Source organism: Coptis chinensis, chromosome 7 (assembly GCF_015680905.1).
Source record: "Coptis chinensis isolate HL-2020 chromosome 7, ASM1568090v1, whole genome shotgun sequence".
NCBI classification, from domain to species: Eukaryota; Viridiplantae; Streptophyta; class Magnoliopsida; order Ranunculales; family Ranunculaceae; genus Coptis; species Coptis chinensis.
In genome coordinates this window covers 90,844,229-90,862,075 of record NC_141462.1, presented here as the reverse complement: position 1 = coordinate 90,862,075, position 17,847 = coordinate 90,844,229, and the positions used below count along the sequence as shown (strand labels likewise).

Genomic DNA, 17,847 nt, shown 5'->3' with positions numbered 1-17,847 from the left:
ATTCCTTCATTCTACTTGTTAGAATCTTTGTAGCACATTTGTAAATTGTATTACAACAAGCAATGGGCCAGAATTTATCAACCTTTGAAGGTACAAGGTTTTTTGGAATTAAGCATAGGAGAGTGGATTTTGTACCTCTTGGTATGGACTTTTGATTGAACATATGCTAGATTGCGAGAGAGAAATCTTCACCAACAATATCCCAGGCTTTCTTAAAGAAGAAAGAATTAAAACCATCAGGCCCAGGCATTTTGTTATCATCCATAGAGAAGAGTGCTTCCTTGATTTCCATGATATCTATATCCTTGATCAATCTAGCGGCACTCTCAAGGAGCAACACTTGAAGATTAAGTTGCTCCAGAATCCAAGGGTTACATGAGGATGAAGAAGAAAAACCCAACAAATTTTTGTAGAAAGATTAGCCCTGATCATAGAGACTTACAGTGTTGAAACAATTTGCAAAGGGAGTAGTTTCCTTAGGATGCACCAAGTCAGTACCAATCCTCTCATGAGAATAGAGAACATTGTTAAAATCGCCAGCCACACATGACACACCAAGGACCCGAGAAGGATGAGTAAAAACTAATGAGATCTTGCCAGAGTATCAACCTTTATAATCTATTATTGCTTGCATAGATTGCCGTAAAATGAAACACTTATGCTGAGGCAAGGATGGTAACCTGAGCATGTATAAATTGATCGCTTTCCAAAATCTTTTGAACCCCTAGAACTGAAGGATCCCATGAGAACCAAATGCGTCTAGAAACTGCACTAGATCATAATTGTGTTCAAACTTCCAAGAAGGGCAGCAGACCTTGCTAATACTCAAAAATTTTGCTTGCCGAACTTTAGTTTCCAAAAGGCAAAAACAAGCTAATTTATTCTTGGTTCGGAAAGCATTTAGAGCCTTCGCTTTATTCAAATCATTTAAACCCCTAACATTATAAGTGCATATCTTCATAAGATCATCTTTTGTTTTTTCCTTTGTTACCTGAGCCTTTGGCCCTTCCTCTACCTCTTTTTCCTGAGCTCTGCTGTTGTTGTTGCTGTAGCTGGGCTCTAGTAACAACTTGAGATGACATTTTCAATCTTGTGACTTGCGGGGAGGCCACAATATGACCGTTGAAAGGTTCCTCATGCGTCTCTGAGATGCCATCATCTATACCATCCTCTTCAATGACTAAGGCTGCATACACATTATTGTCAACATTAAACTAGAAAAGTTCTTCTTCCGTTAAGATACCTTCCTCCTGTTCAAGGACTGATGGTGTCTGTTCTTGAGTTGTATAGACCACAACTTCTTTTCCTCGAGAGTTTCCACTAAACTGAGCAGATTCTCAAGAGAAGGAAAGGCTGCCTGAATTTCTCAAAGTACTAAAAGGAGAATTGCCATGCAGGCAGTTAAACGATGAGCCATCAGTGGATGTTCTAAGAAGCCGAGAAATATGAGGAGTGGCTAGAAGAGGGCCTAGTGAACTGGAGTTATCCTCATTATCTCATGAGAGAGACTGGGTTGGCCGAGGTAGTGATGGGGAGGAAAGAGTCCTCACTGTCGCCATTACAGTACTAGGAGATTCCCTAGAAACTACTGCATCCATGAGAGAGGTAGGAGATCTAGCTGACGTCCTTGCAGTACTAGGAGATTCCCTAGTGGCTATTACATCATTAAGAGAAGATACTACTTCAAAAACAAAAGGAGCAGAGAAGTTCTGATTAGTGGGATCTTGCATGCTTGAACGAATGCCTGGAGCTACAGCAGAGGAATTTTGTTCCCGTACAAGACTTGTTCTGGGAACCCACACTTGGGTAGGAGCTACTAGGCATTTAGTTATTGGGTACCCAAACCTACAACATCTAGTGCATGAGTACTCCACATCAACATAAACATGTTTGCCACGGATCTTCAGTTTAATCGATGTTGGAAAATCAAAGTTCAAAGGAATTGTAACACAGACCTTTGCAAAATCAAGCCTTTTCTTCATATAGGTTGCTCCATCCATACAGAGAGGACCCACAATAAGACTGGCTAGGAAAGATAATCCCTTCTTAGTCCATAGCTCTTTCGGAACTTTTGAAAGTTTTGCCCAGATTGGCACAGTAGAGATGTTATTCCTTTGACTTTTTGCTTCCGGTGACCATGGCATAACAACAAAGATCTTGCCAGCTATAAAGATAGGACCACCTTCAAGGACAACTTGCTTGTCTTTAGAAGCAGAGAAACTTATGAAAAACAAGTCCCTGTCTGTAGTAATATCCATAGACCCTTTTAACTTCCAGGCTTTCTCTAATGCATTCTTAACAAAGGGAAAATTCATCCTTTTATCCAGGAAATAACCTATTAACACTTCTTCCCATTCCACAATACCCTCATCAATAATATCCAGGGGTGCTACTGTTGCACCTTCGTCAAAGGATGGAGTGCAAGGTTCTAAGACAGAGTTTGAAGATGCCAAAGTCGAGCTGGCTTTTTGAAAAAGGGAGCTCTAGAGGAAAGGCAGAGGAGGGGAGGATGCTGTAGCCATTGAAAGGAATGAACTTGAGATAAGAGAGCAATGCGAATCAAGCCTTGTGTTCTAGTCTTTGACGAACTCACACAGTTAAGCTGCGGAGGATTTTACCAAGACTGGAAAAAAAAAGAGACACTCCAAAGTAGAACACTCAGTGTGGCCAGTGATGGATATTACCCAAAGAGGAATGAAAAAAAACAAATTTTTTTTGACAAAAGCGGCAACTTGTGTTCCAGTCTCTGAAGAACTCGCACAGTTAAGCTGCGGAGGATTTTACCCAAGATTGGAAACAAAGAGACACTCCAAATCAAAACACTCACTGTGACCAGCGATGGATTTTACCCGAAGTGGAATGAAAAAAGAATAAGAGAAACTACGCTTAAACTATATATAGAGCTCAGTTGAGAAGAGGATGAGTTCTTTACCTGTTTCGGAAAGTTTTGGAGGAAAGACAACGAAAAGAAATCTCACCTACTAAAATATGCTATAAGCGATAAACAGGGAGCACTAGATACGAGAGTTAGAAAAAGGTTTAAGTAACCCCCAGTCACCCACTCAAGGTCCCACTAAAAGGTTTATCATGTAGACACCTGATAAAGAGAAAAGACAGTTTCTTACCTTATGAATAATTATTTATGCTAGGAATAAGAAAGCTATTGGATTCTATGTTTAGATCAAAGATTTCTACTCTCGATTATCTTGAGATATGGTGGAGTAAAGAATTCGTTCCACTCCTAGTTCTTTAGACTTAACAGTTTCACTAATTTAACAATTCTATAATATCAACGAGAGCAATAAGTAAATTATACTAATATGGTGAAATAACTAATTAAAATGTTCTAAACTATACTATGTCAATTTGAGTATAAAATGTGAATGAGAAGAGAGGTATTAGGGAGATTTGATTCCACCTTGATTAATCCTTAATAGGCTAGTATAGATTTGTTGTAATCTAAATCTTTATGTTTTCACATGAAGGTTGGGTCTTTTTAATCCCTAATTATTCATGGTAATCTCTACCAACTAATAATTAGCATGTGAGGCAATTTAAACCCATTCTCATGGTAAATTAACTACCTTCTAGAGTGGAATAGATTACTACAACTATTTCTACACTAACACATCAAGTCTTCATCAAAGCTTCATCAAACCCCTCTAATGGAGGTTTAGCTAATATTCATTAGACTATTATTAATAGAATAATAAGAAGAAGACTTCATAATAACAACAACTTGTCTTTATTAATTTAATGGAAGTGAGTCTAAGAATGAAAAACTATATTAAAAACTAAATAGTGAATAATTAACCAACTTAAAACTAATGGAAGGGTTATATGAATTAAAACCTAAGTACCTAAGAGTTATGCCTTAATCCTCTTTATATAGGAGAGACTTGGTTTACAATTTCGTGCATGGGCTTTGGAGCCATGTTTTAGGCCCTTAAATCAAGACTAAAACCTAATTACTTAAGCCCAAAAAGGGTTTCTCTATTGGAAATTACTACAATAGCTTTTTTGTCTACTTTCACTCCTCTGATTGGATCAAGACCTAGACCACTAAAAAGATCTTTTTGAGCTCGTCGTTTTGACATATAATAGGACCAATTCCGAGGTCTGAGTCCAAAGATACGTCCTGTGGAAGTTTTGTTGACTTTTATGCTCTATTTATGCCTGCGTTGACTTTGACTTTTCAGCTTTGACCGGGATTTAAAAAGGTTTTTTCTCTTTGAATCTTAGCCTTTAGTCATAGAACTTCTTAGCAACCAACCTTTTCTCCTTTTTCTAGCAAAAGTGACATGTTTCTTCACATATTTGACTCCAAGACCTGAAATACACAAAAACATGTAAACAATACTAACTCTTATTTATTATACACATAATTGGTCTAAATGTAATATTATTAAGGGGTTAAAACTACAGTGTTGGGCTCTTATGAAACCACCCCCAAACAGCATTTTGTTTGTCCTCAAACAAATATGAGAAATTAAAATAAGTGACCAAAAATGGAGTTCAAACTAATCTCGTTTCGGTGAGTGCGATTGCATTTACCATATGCAATAAGGCGTTAAATCACTTGGAATTCCCTAATGGACGAGTTATAGCCTCGTGAGAGTTTTCCAGAGAAGGTACTCACAAACTTCATCTATACTACAATGACTAAGAAATAAAAATTACTGTTTTCTAATTTATTCTCAGATATCTATACATCTCACTAGCAATGAATACAGAATAATCAATTCGAAATCTAAGCTAATACGTGCATAATAATCAATCATCTACAGATAAACATATATATAATGAACTATGCTATGAAATGCAATAACAAGTCCGTTTCTGAAACTTTGGAGTAGCGTCCTTAAGTAGGTCCTCACATATATGTCAAGACAAAAACACTCTGATTTTTTCACTCAAGTTTCGCTCACTCCAGTGTGTAGTGGGCACACTTTACCTTACAATCTGAATGCCGTACAAGAAAGCCGAAGTCGATCAAACATATCTGCCATTTACTATCACACTAACCTATTCCTAATTGAGCTAGAGGTCTTTATTAGGTGTTGCGGGGATTAGGTGATGGTTTAAGAATGAAGGAAATGGATATTCAAAAAGGACAAGTCTGAGATAATAGAGTCTTCCAAATATGTAACTAGAGACAACCTTGTTCTTACTTTGGTTCTATAATTTGTTTCCATCCTTAGCCATTTTTTCTTTTGGCTTTTGACTCCTTTGATTATGTTTTTGGAGTTCTAATGTTTACTTTATTTATTATTTTTTTTTCTTTTTTTGGAAACTTTCTTTTCTTTTCTTATTTGAAGCAACTAACAAATTCTTGGTGATCCACAGGTAATTCTCTTTTCTTTTCTTCATTTCATCTCTATTCTCATACTCATTCAAAAATGGGTAGGTTTATTTTTATTTTTTATTTTGTTTTTGTAAAAAGGTAAATGATTTGCGGTTTATGAAAGGCTAAAGAAAGGCTCAGAGGGGCGACTAGCGGAAAATAACTTGATAAGGTTTGAATTTCTTGCTATATCGATCCAAAGAGGGCCTAAATTCTCGCTTAGGATGGTATAGTGATCAAATAAGTGGACGTGTGATTTCTCTATCCAGATTTTACTTCTCTCTTGTTCCATTTCTCAAATATTTCACTGATATAAGGCTTTAAGACTATATTCTCACAGGATTTGTAGAATAAGTACTTTAGCATAGATTTCAGAAACTTACTTCCAATACAAACATAGATGCTCATACAATATATTTATAGAAAGATGCAATGACTATTACCTACATATTAACCTAAATTTCTTAAAAACTAATCTAATTTAAGAACTAACGTGAAACTTTTAGATTAATATCATCATGGAGAAAGAAACAATACCAATATTCCTAAGTGCATAGTATAAATACTTATTATTTATATATTTTTTATTTTTTTACTAGAAAACAAGTGCATATTATATATATAGGTGCCTTAAATTATCCGTGTTTCTATGCCACCCCCAAATAAAATCATGCTTTGTCTTCAAAGTATTGAAATAAGAAGGATAGGAAATACTATGGAAATGAGTGAAAAATTAAGAACACCTGCAAAACAAATTTAGAACATACCAATATAGATAATAAAAACAGACGCAACTCTATATGAGTTTCACCCGTTATGGGAATAACAAAATTTAAATTGCTTGGGACATAAGCAGACACTAACAAAAAATAAAACTTACCTCATATCCCTCATTTAAGCGTTATCCTCCTTTTCTATGAAGAAGTGAGTTTCCTTTGCATCCTACCACACCATGATAATTTGTCAGGCCTTACGCCATTTATCATCTACCTTTGCTAACCTGTTAAGCGCCACTTGGTCGGATGGGGTGTAAGGGCAACCCAATTAGGTTGTAGCCTCCACCTCGGCCAAGTCATTGCACGAAATGAGCATATAATACAATTGGTGGGTCTTACAATATCAACCCCAACCCAATCTGTGAAACGGGTACATAACTCAGGAAAGAAACATAACATTATGCAGCAAACCAAAACAGGCATAAGAGGGTACGTATGCCTCATACTATGGGCTCGTGCTGAACTGGACACTAAGGTCTGGGGAAGGTCATAGAGCATATGTCCCTCGGCTAGAGCAAGGAAAACGTCATAAGTGGCGTCATTCACAGAAGAAAAACGCCATTCCCCTAAGATATTTAGCATTATAAAGAACATAATAGTGCCCACGTTAAGGGACAAGCTACCAAGGGCTACGTTATATTGCCCTTAGTCCTCTACACGAAAAATTCCTGCCCTATAGGTCTCATGTAAAAACTCATAGTTGTAGATATACATATTATCAACCAAATAACCCCATAAGTTTTGGATTTCAGCAGGCATAGAAAGTCCAATAGAAAAAGCTAACAAGAACTTGGTTAAGTCCATTGTTTCATCACCAATGGTGACAGAGAACACTTGTTCTCCATCTAGTGAATAAAAGAACTTACAATGATCATAGAAGTAAGCTATAAGTGCAGGAGAATATAGTTCATCAGAATGTAACATTAAAGGTTGTCATCCTGCTAGTATAATCAAAGTCGCGGAACCAAGACCTATAAGTGTCACTCGCGAACAAATCTTCGAAAGACTGCTCTGGTATTATTTGAGGTGATTTCATAGCAGCCAAACACACTCTTGAACTCCTAGAAGTATCCTCTGAACACCCTAGAAAAAATAAAAAACTGGAGGGCTTATTAAGGTAAGGGTGCGGGCGCACTTAGAATTGCCTTTGGAAGGGCGCGGACGCGCTCAACTCTGACTCTGTGTTCCAGGTTGTTGGGTGCGTGCGCGCTCTGTGTATAGACCAAAGAGGGCGCAGACGCACTCTCAGTGTTGGATGTGTTATGAAATTTAGAGGTGAAAGTGAGAAGTTTAGAGGTGAAAGTGAGAAGATTATAGCTAACAATGTATTTATAGAGGACTAGTTTCTTAATCTAAGTTCCACAAGTTGCCCAAATTGTTAAGGTAGGATGATAGAAAAAGAAAAATTTCTAAACCCAAAATAGAAACAGATAAGGTGTAGACTCAAAAATCAAACCAATAGCTTTAGGACTGAAAATAAAAATAGCAATCATCCAATTTCTAACTCTTGAGGTTGCACAACCTATGAGTAGCTTATAGCTATACCACACTAGCAACATGATCACATAACCCATATTCTCACAACTTTGCAATTTTAACTTCCAAACATAAATAGATATGAAAAAATACAATGCTAAACAAATAATCTCACCCCCAAACAAGTCGGGAAGGTGGGATTCATGAAAAATAGAAAGCAATCTCGGACAAAAATTAAATTAACTCGAAATTCAAATAACAACCAAATACATAATTCAATATTAACTACTTAACTAACAACTCGGAATAAAAATTATGCTACTAAAAACAGGGATATTTTCTAACAACAATAATCTAATCAACAACTAGCCATGAGATGAGGATGGGCCAGAGCCATCCGTCCTACGTCTATGACGCTCATGCCTATCAGAGTCAGCGGAAGAAGAAGCCTTATGAGGTTGCAATCATCGTAGAACTTCTACTTGAAACGTGCGTTGTAGCTCCATAAAAGCATACATGGCTTCCCAACGCTTCGTATTTCTCTGGACGAGAGTCTCCAAGTTCTCCTGGATGTCCTGGTGACTATCACTGAGCAACTCAAAATTCTACTGTAGCTTCGCTTGGTTACTGAGAACGGTACCCTACCTAGTTTGAATAGCCTCACATAGGTCATTCAGAGAACATTGGCCTGTATGAATCATCTCATACTGAGTATGGAGAGTTCGCAGGCCACGATAAAGTAGCAAGATGCGGGCTACATCCGTAGTAGCCCTTTCCAAAGCATCTACATCAAAACACGTCGTGTCTTCCTCATCATCCTCATTGTTTGCCATCTCAAAATGCTTAGCTTCCGGCAAATCCCAATCCCACTTAATACATTCTCGATAGATACGGGCATTTTCATGCAACTTCAAATTAATCTTGCCAGACTTCGGAACACCTCCCCAATACACCATAACCTTTGTAATCAAAGTAGGGAAGGGTGCGGTCGACTTACCAATAGCCTTAATCTCATTTAACAAAAATTCAAGGTTGAAGAACCCATACCTCCTGTTTTGAAGAGTCTAGAGAACGTGCAGACAACTCAAATTGATGTCACTGGCTTTTGTGGTGGCAATCACATTTCTACCAACCCACTGAGCCACGGCCAGCTGGTTCTGTCTTAGAGACGTCTGCCGAACACAGTGCGAATTCGGATTGTAAACTCCCTCCAAGACAGCCTCATTCATCAAAGGACCGATTCCCCCAAGCTGAGATTCCTGCATTGTGAGTACAATGGGTCTTTGGTCAATGCCCGTAATCTTAGACAAAACTTCTGTCGTCAACTCCCTCCGACTACCATTCACCTTAACAAAAACCTGACCACCATCAACCTCCCTTTTTTTATAGAAATCATACACCAAATCAGTATGATAAAAAGCCTCTTGAGAATACCACAAACTATGCCATTTCCTAATAACCATTTCGGCACCATAAAAGGGGAAAAATTGTGATTGGGTAAAAGCTTGTTCCAGAAGAATCTTTGGTGGAGGAGGAGCCATTGGGTTTTGGGTTTTGAATTTGGGGTGAAGTAAGGTGGGGAAGAGTTTTTATTGAAACTCTATCGAAAATTTGGAGTGGGTCACGGTGGGGTGTTTTTTTTTTTTTTATTTTATTTTATTTATTTATTTTTTTTTTTTTTTATATATATATATATATATTGGTTGATGGTGTTCTTGGAGGCAGAGAAGAAGAACTCACGAAAGGCTTTTCTATCTTTGTTTAGATTTTGGAAATCACGTGCGAGACACATGCGCACGTAGGGTAAACCTTTTGGGCCCAAGCCCAAAACAAATTCCAAAATACCCATCTTGTCCTTATGACTCGTAAAATTAAAACTAAAATTCTCGATTTGTTAACGGTCCGATTTTGGCGAATGAGCTATGAAAACGATCAGCAGAGAAAGTACAATCCAATGATCTATAGAAAACTCAAATCTAACCTTGGTTCACATATAAAAAGATGGAAAATGCCTCGAAATGCATAAATGACATAAGTTATATGATCATAAAAAATCTAAATTCATAGATAGTGTCAACCCGAATCAAAATACGACTAAACGACATAAATAACAAGAATAGGAAGTTGAGCGATCAAGAAAGGAAAGACCAAACACCCCACCTCCAAATAAATTTTTGAAAACATAGTTTAGAAAATTTGTTTTAAAAACGTGGGTCTTTTAAAGTCAGATTCCCGAGACTTGCTAGATTATTGTTTATAGGGTTTAAATATTTTTTATTTTTTATGAATAAGTTTAATATAAAGGAAAAAAAATAAAACAATAAAGACATAAATCACTCCACAGAGACACATGACTCAAAAATCGAGAAAACATGCAAGTGTAAAAAGCATGATATACGTTAAACGTGGACTTAGGATCCGATACTTACAGCCACACACTCCAAAGGAGGGCCCAATTACCTGAATGGTGCACTCACCAATATATGGAAATGAAAAGAAGTACACCAAACATCAAAGGTCAGTCCTCATAGACATGGTCTTGTAAAAGTGACATCCTCCACATCTAGGGACATTAACTCGTGAAAAATGTTTTAATCGTTGGCCATTAACATGAAAAGTACTGTTGTCTTTGGGATTTACCAAGGTGATTGCCCCGTTAGGGGTGACTTCAGTAACCAGAAAGGGACCAAACCAACGGGTTTTTAATTTTCTTGGGAAAATATGCAAACGGGAGTTGTAAAGCAAAACCTTTTGACCAACCACAAACTTTTTACGCAAAATCTGTTTATCATGAACACGTTTCATGTTAGCTTTATAATCCTTCGCGAGATCATAAGAATCATTACGAATTTCTTCAAGCTCATTTAATTGTAATTTGCGCTTAACACCTGCCTCATCCATATTGAAGTTAAGGCTCTTTATAGCCCACATAGCACGGTGCTCCAATTTAACGGGCAAGTGACAAGGTTTTCCAAACACAAGTTTAAAGGGAGACATTCCTATAGGAGTTTTAAAAGCTGTTTGATATGCCCATAAGGCATCAGTTAGACGTTTAGACCAATCTTTCCGATCAGGATTGACTGTCATTTCTAATTTTTTTTTTAATTTCCCTACTAGAGACTTCTACTTGGCCACTAGTCTGTGGATGATATGGAGTAGCCACCTTATAGGTAACTCCGTACTTCTTAACTAAAGAAGCAACAACTCTATTACAAAAATGCATTCCGCCATCACTGATGATGGCTTTAGGGATGCCAAAACGACATAAAATGTACTCCTTAACAAAAAACACAACTGTCTTATGGTCATTGCTACGGCAAACCATGGCCTCTATCCATTTGGAAACGTAGTTCACGACAACTAGAATATAAATAAAACTGTAGAAAACAGGAAAAGGACCCATAAAATCAATGCCCCAGACAACAAAAATTTATACCACCATAATAGGATTTAAAGGCATCATATTACGTTCAGTGATACACCCAAGTTGTTGGCAGCGAACACACGTCTTGCAGTGAACTTGTGCATCTTTAAAAAGAGTAGGCCAATAAAAACCACATTACATAACTTTAGCTGCCATTTTCATACCACTAAAATGGCCACCACACTCTTTGTCATGGCAAAAGGATAAAACCTCATTATATTCCCACAGAGGAATACAACGACGAATAATCTGATCCGCACAATACTTAAAAAGGTAAGGCTCATCCCAGTAGTATAGCTTAACTCTGGCAAAAATATTTTACGATCATTTCTTAACTAAACATCAGGAATAATATCAGAAGCTAAATAATTCACAATGTCGGCATACCAAAGTGCAGAAAAAATATAATAAAGATGTTCATCAGGAAAAGAATCAGGTATGGACTCAGAATCATTATCACTGTCATTAGTTAGTCTAGATAAGTGATCGGCAACTACATTTTCAACCCCTCCTTTATCCTTAATTTCTAGGGTAAACTCTTGTAGGAGAAGAATCCATCGGCTCAATCTCTGTTTAACATCCTTCTTGGCGAGAAGGTACCTAAGAGTTATATGGTCAGTGTAGACTAAGGTCTTAGAACCAACCAAATAAGGGAAGAACTTATCTAAAATATAAACCACAGCTAAAAATTCCTTTTTAGTAGTAGTGTAATTCCGTTAAGCATCATTTAAAGTCTTACTAGCATAATAAATAACAGTGGACTTATCATCTAGTTTCTGGCCTAACATAGCACCAACAACATAATCGCTAGCATCACACATAAGCTTGAAAGGTTTAGACCAATCGGGAGGTTGTATAATTAGTACTGATATTAAAACGGCTTTTTATAGACGTTTGCAGGGACTAACCGATCGCAGAACGATGTTCCCTAATCATCCTAATCAAGCGTGTCTCTTCAGTAGCAGATAACTGAGAAGATATGATCACCAGATGACTACTATCTGGATCAAGCTGGATATATTTTAACTCAGAAGGAAGGGGTTTAAGCACAGGGGTGGGAGGAATGGGGAAAAAGGATTTCGGAGGGTCCTCGTCTTGAGTAGTGAAGACTTGTTTAGGTAAGAGGTCCTCAAACTAGGAAGATAGAGCTACAGATAGATCTAAGATAGGAGTAGACTCGAAAAGGGCGTTGACTTCCTCTAAGTAGGAGTCATCGTCGAAGTCGGAACTTCCAAAGGAAAGGAATTGGTGCATCTGATTTTCTAGAAATGTATTGTTGAAATAATCTTGAGCTAAGCTCTTGATCATGCTAACTTCTCCATCTATAGACGTATCAGGTAACTGTTTCATCATCTTGAAAACATTTACCTCAACAGACAGATGGCCAAAAGACATGGACATCGACCCATCGCGGCAGTTAATGAGCGCTTTGGCAGTTGCCAAGAAAGGACGCCCTAAAATGATATGACCAGAGTCGTTAGTCACTTCTGTGTCTAGGATAACGAAGTCTGCTGGGTAGTAAAAATCTTGAACTTTAACAAGAACATTTTCAACAACACCCTTAGGATACTTAATAGAATGGTCAGCTAATTGCAACCTCATTTTAGTTAGTTGCATCTCTTATAGACCTATTTGTTTATATAGATAATAAGGGAGTAAGTTAACATTTACCCCTAGGTCTAATAGCGCAATCATCGTGTGGGTATCCCCCAAGGTGCATTGTACAGTAGGATGACCAGGGTCCTAATACTTAACAATTCCATTATGTTTAGATAGAATTATAAACTATTCAGTTAAAAAGGCGTCTTTTGGTATATTTGTTTTCCGCCTAGTAGTGCACAACTTTTTTAGAAACTTAGCATGTTGTGGTAACTTTTTAATAGCGTCAAGAAAAGGTAGGTTTATCGTTAGATTTTTAAAAACTTTCCTAATCTCGTCAAAATTTGTATCCTTATGTAACATGGCTAGTCTCTGGGGAAACGGTGAGTTCTCTCTATATTTAGCAGATGGATCAATAGGAGTCTTAACCTTGGCCGCTTTCCTCTTGGGTTGAGGTTTAACTGGTACCTCTACAGGAGTAGGATCGTCAGTTACTACTTCGGTATCTAGTAAATTTTTAGTTGTAATGACCACTGGTAGGGTAACAACTGGCATAGTTACGACGTTATCAACCACTCTGCCAGAACGGAGAGTAGTGATGGCATTTAACTCACATATGTTTATATTTTCATTACTAGTATTACGGTTTATTTCAAAGGCTGTGTTTGGCATTTTAGGATTAGGTGTAGCTTGACCTGGAAATACACCTTTTGGTTGGGCTTTCTCTTAGGTTAACTGTTGTATGTGGTGATTAATGGATTGTAAAATTTGATGGTTAGCCTGCATGTAGGCTTTGAAACGATCCGATTATGAAGGTGTAGCTGCCACAGGTGGTGTGACTGGAACTATCTCACGTTGATTATTAATGGGTGGGTTGCGATACTTGTTACTAATATAACTAGAATGATACCTCTATTAGCATTATAATTATTATTATAATTACCTTGTCCTTGTCCTTGTCTCGGTGGAGCTTGATTGTAATTGTTCGCTAGCCTAACATTTTGATTATTAAACCTCGGAGGTGTAACTTGTTGATTATTTTGCCAACAGTCTCCAAGGTGGGTTAGGTTCGCTATTTATGGAGCAAACATTATCCGACTATGTGGGTAGTTGTTCATAAAGGAGAGGACGGTAAAAGTCAGTATGCTCAAGGCTATAATAGAAATTACATGGAAGAGTGTTTATGTTCATGACAGGAGCAGGCTTATATTGAATAGAAATGGCTTCTACCTTTTTAGTGAGAGATTCGATTAGAGTTCTAAGCTCAGGATTAGATTTAACCTCAAACATACTGGCAGCCTGAACTGTGGAAAAAACATTATTGGAGGGGGATGTCATTACACCCCACCCACAGTTATTTTGACGCTTAGATTGATCTTCTAAAAACTTATAAGCCTCTGAGGCACCTTTACTCCTTTACTAAGGAAACCACCCCCAGTCATTATATCAAGAACCTATTTATGGTGATGTAAAAGCCTTTTGAAAAAGGCACGAACAAGCGTGTCTTTCTCAAGGTTATGATGTGGACACTCGATGAGAAGATCAGTGAAATGATTTCAGGCCTCTGAAAAGGATTCATGAGGATTCTGATTGAAGAAATGAATCTTTTGAAGTATTTCATCTGTCTTCAGCGGTGGGTAAAATTGTTCCATGAACAATTGAACGAAGTTGGCCCATGAGTTCACAGAATTAGGCGATTGGGTAGTTAACCAAGATGTTGCCTGGCCTTATCGGCTAGGGTGAAAGGAAACACCCTAAGTTTAATTTGTTCTGAACCTACGGTAGGATGATGAAATGTGGTAAGAACTTGTTCAATCCTACACATATGCTGATAAGGCTTCTTATGGTCTAACCCATGAAAAATCGGTAACAAATTAAATATATTCAGGGGAATTCAAAAATCCCCCACTGGGTTTGCAAGAACGATGCAAGACTTAGGGCTATCATTAAGGGCTTTATAAAAGTCAGAGAGAGGAGTCTCTGTTTCTTCAACCATTAATGCAGGTGTAGTGTGTGATATTCTAGATAGGCGAGTGCGTTGACGTTTATGATAAATAACAGAAGATGGTTTACTCTTATTGGACCTTAATCTCATGCAAGGCTAAGCCCAATATGAATACAAACAACTAACAACAGTCAAACAAACCTGATATGCTAGAATGAAAAATCCTCTGACAGAAAAGACGAGGAGTGAAAGAAAGAGTACATGAAGGCCTCCTTGCTTCGCGTATGAATAAGCGTCTTGTTTATGCAATCCCAGTGTATTTAAGAGGTTGAAACCACTGAATAGTAAAAATAATTTGAACAAAACGTGAGCCAGCGACTAAATTGTGAAATCAGGCTATTCTCCAGAGGGGCGCAGGTGCGCTCTAGTGTAGAGTAAATAACGGCACGGGCGCGCTCTATGTAATGTTCGCAAAAAATTCTAGTAACAAGGGCATGGGCGCGCTCCAAAGAAAGAGTAAAGACGGTGCGGTGCGGGCGCACTCTATGTGCAAAGTCAAGAAAAAAAATTTCGAAGAAAAAAAACCAACACAATTAGAACCAACAGACGGGTGGGCGGGAAAAATGGGATATTGGTAGAATTCTAAACACTATAGGAAACTAGTCTAACAAAACGAAGACGGCAGTGGCGCCATTTGATAAAAAGAAAAGACAGTTTCTTACCCTATGAATAATTATTTATGCTAGGAATAAGAAAGCTATTGGATTCTACGTTTATATCAAAGTTTTCGACCCTTGATTATCTTGCGATATGGTGGAGTAAAGAATTTGTTCCACTCCTAGTTCTTTAGACTTAACAGTTTCACTAATTTAACAATTCTATAATATCAATGAGAGCAATATGCAAATTATACTAATATGGTGAAATAACTAATTAAAATGTTCTAAACTATATTATGGCAATTTGAGTATAAAATGTGAATGAGAAGAGAGGTATTAGGGGGATTTGATTCCACCTTGATTAATCCTTAATAGGCTAGCATAGATTTGTTGTAATCCTAATCTTTATGTTTTCACATGAAGGTTGGGTCTTTTTAATCCCTAATTATTCATGGTAATCTCTACCAACTAATAATTAGCATGTGAGGCAATTTAAACTCATTCTCATAGTGAATTAACTACTTTCTAGAGTGGAATAAATTACTATAACTATTTCTACACTAACACATCAAGTCTTCATCAAAGCTTCATCAAACCCCTCTAATGGAGGTTTAACTAAGATTCATTAGACTATCATTAATAGAAAAATAAGAAAAAGACATCATAATAACAATAACTTGGCTTTATTAATCTAATGGAAGAGACCGTAAGAATGAAAAACTATATTAAAACTAAATAGTGAATAATTAACTAACTTAAAACTAATGGAAGGGTTATATGAATTAAAACCTAAGTACCTGAGAGTTATGCCTTAGTCCTCTTTATATAGGAGAGGCTAGGTTTACAATTTCGTGCATGGGCTTTGGAGCCATGTTTTGGGCCCTTAAATTAAGCTCAAAACCTAATTACTTAAGTCTAAAAAGGGTTTCTCTGTAGGAAATTATTGTAATAGCCTCTTCATCCAGTTTTACTCCTTTTATTTAATCAAGGACTATACCATTAGAAAGCACTTTCCGAGCCAGTCGTTTTGACATATAATATCCCCAATTCCGAGGTCTTGGTCCAAAGATATGGCCTGTGGAAGTTCTATTGACTTTTATGCTCTATTTCTGCCTGCGTTGACTTTGACTTTTCAGCTTTGATCGGGCTTTAAAAAAGCTTTTTCTCCTTGAATCTTGGCATTTCCTTATAGAACTTCTTAGCAACCAACTTTTGCTCATTTCTCTTGCGAAAGTGACATGTTTCTTCACATATTTGACTCCAAGACCTGAAATACACAAAAGCATGTAAACAATACTAACTCTTATTTATTATACACATAATTGGTTTAAATGTAATAATATTAAGGGGTTAAAACTACAGTTTTAGGCTTTTATCAACACCCTGTTCCTTGCTTAAATACTGTCTTTTATCCTCATTTTCACATTGATTGCTCAAACCTGCAAAAGCACGAAAATACGATTATTTCATGATTATTAAACACATAATTAACCAAAATGCTATGTCTCTACGGGATTTTATATTACAGTTTTGGATGCTTAACAAGACATGTGGACAGATCTTGAACACGTGTAACTCAGCTGATGCTCAGTCAAATTGCCACAAGTCCACAATAACCACTAAATCAACGGTAGATATCAAAGTGGCATAGTATAATAAATTGGCAAAAATAATCAAAGTGAAAAAATGGCAAGTGATGAATTCAGACTGGTATCTCTTGAGATAAGCCACGAGGATAGGTTACCAAGGAAATATACAGGTGAAGGACAAGGTGCTAAAAAGAACTTATCACCACCATTAGAATGCAATAATTTGCCACAAGATACTAAATCGCTTGCACTCGTTGTTTTAGACATTGATGTGTCCGATCCTGATGGGCCAATAGTTCCTTGGGCTCACTGGGTCGTTTTTAATATACTACCAACTTTGAAAAGATTTTCATAAATGTTTTCTGGGAAAGAAGAAGAATTTAGTGGAGTTAAAGAAGGGAATAGTGATTGGAAACTGCCTGGTTGGCATGGTCATAGGCCGGTTTGAGTTCTAACTTTCTGTTTTTGCTCTTGATGATGTTATGCATCTTGGTAAAAATGTCAGAATTCTTTTCTTTTTTACTTCGAATCTAAATATCTAAGAAGGACCGTATAATTTGTAGAATGAAATAGATATTTGGAAGAAAGAGAAGTGAAGAAGAAAGATAGAGATTTAGACGAATAAAAACAATAAGTAAAAAGAAGGTTTAAATATAGAAATATGCACGTACTTAGGTCCTATTAACACTTGCATCAACATAGAATATTTTTTTCAACAACGTATCAATGTACTATGCCCGATTTCACAAAAATAGCAATCTGTTAGCATCCGTCAGTTAAGTGATGATGTGTCCATTTATTTTCAATTTTTTTTTTTTTTTTTTGTATTTTCCACCCGGCATAACACTAGGACATGATGTGGCGAAAATAATACGCCTAATATAATGGGTGAGATTGATAACTCTTAAGGCCTAAAAAGAATAAGGACCGAGGCCCCAAAAATTATAGAACCCGACCCATGAAACAAAATATTATAACCCGGCCCAACAATATAACCCAAATTCTTATACTAAGCAACGACTGGGTGTACAGGTT

At 37.0% G+C, this 17,847-nt stretch overlaps 1 protein-coding gene across 1 annotated transcript; it reads left to right on the top strand.

Moving 5' to 3' along the window:
- Window positions 1-16,909: 16,909 nt before the first annotated feature.
- On the top strand, window positions 16,910-17,354 carry LOC147489900 (PEBP (phosphatidylethanolamine-binding protein) family protein). Its single transcript, XM_086574765.1, is given in 2 exon segments — window positions 16,910-17,251; window positions 17,253-17,354. Coding segments are annotated over 2 exon segments (444 nt in total).
- The last annotated feature ends 493 nt before the right edge of the window (window positions 17,355-17,847 follow it).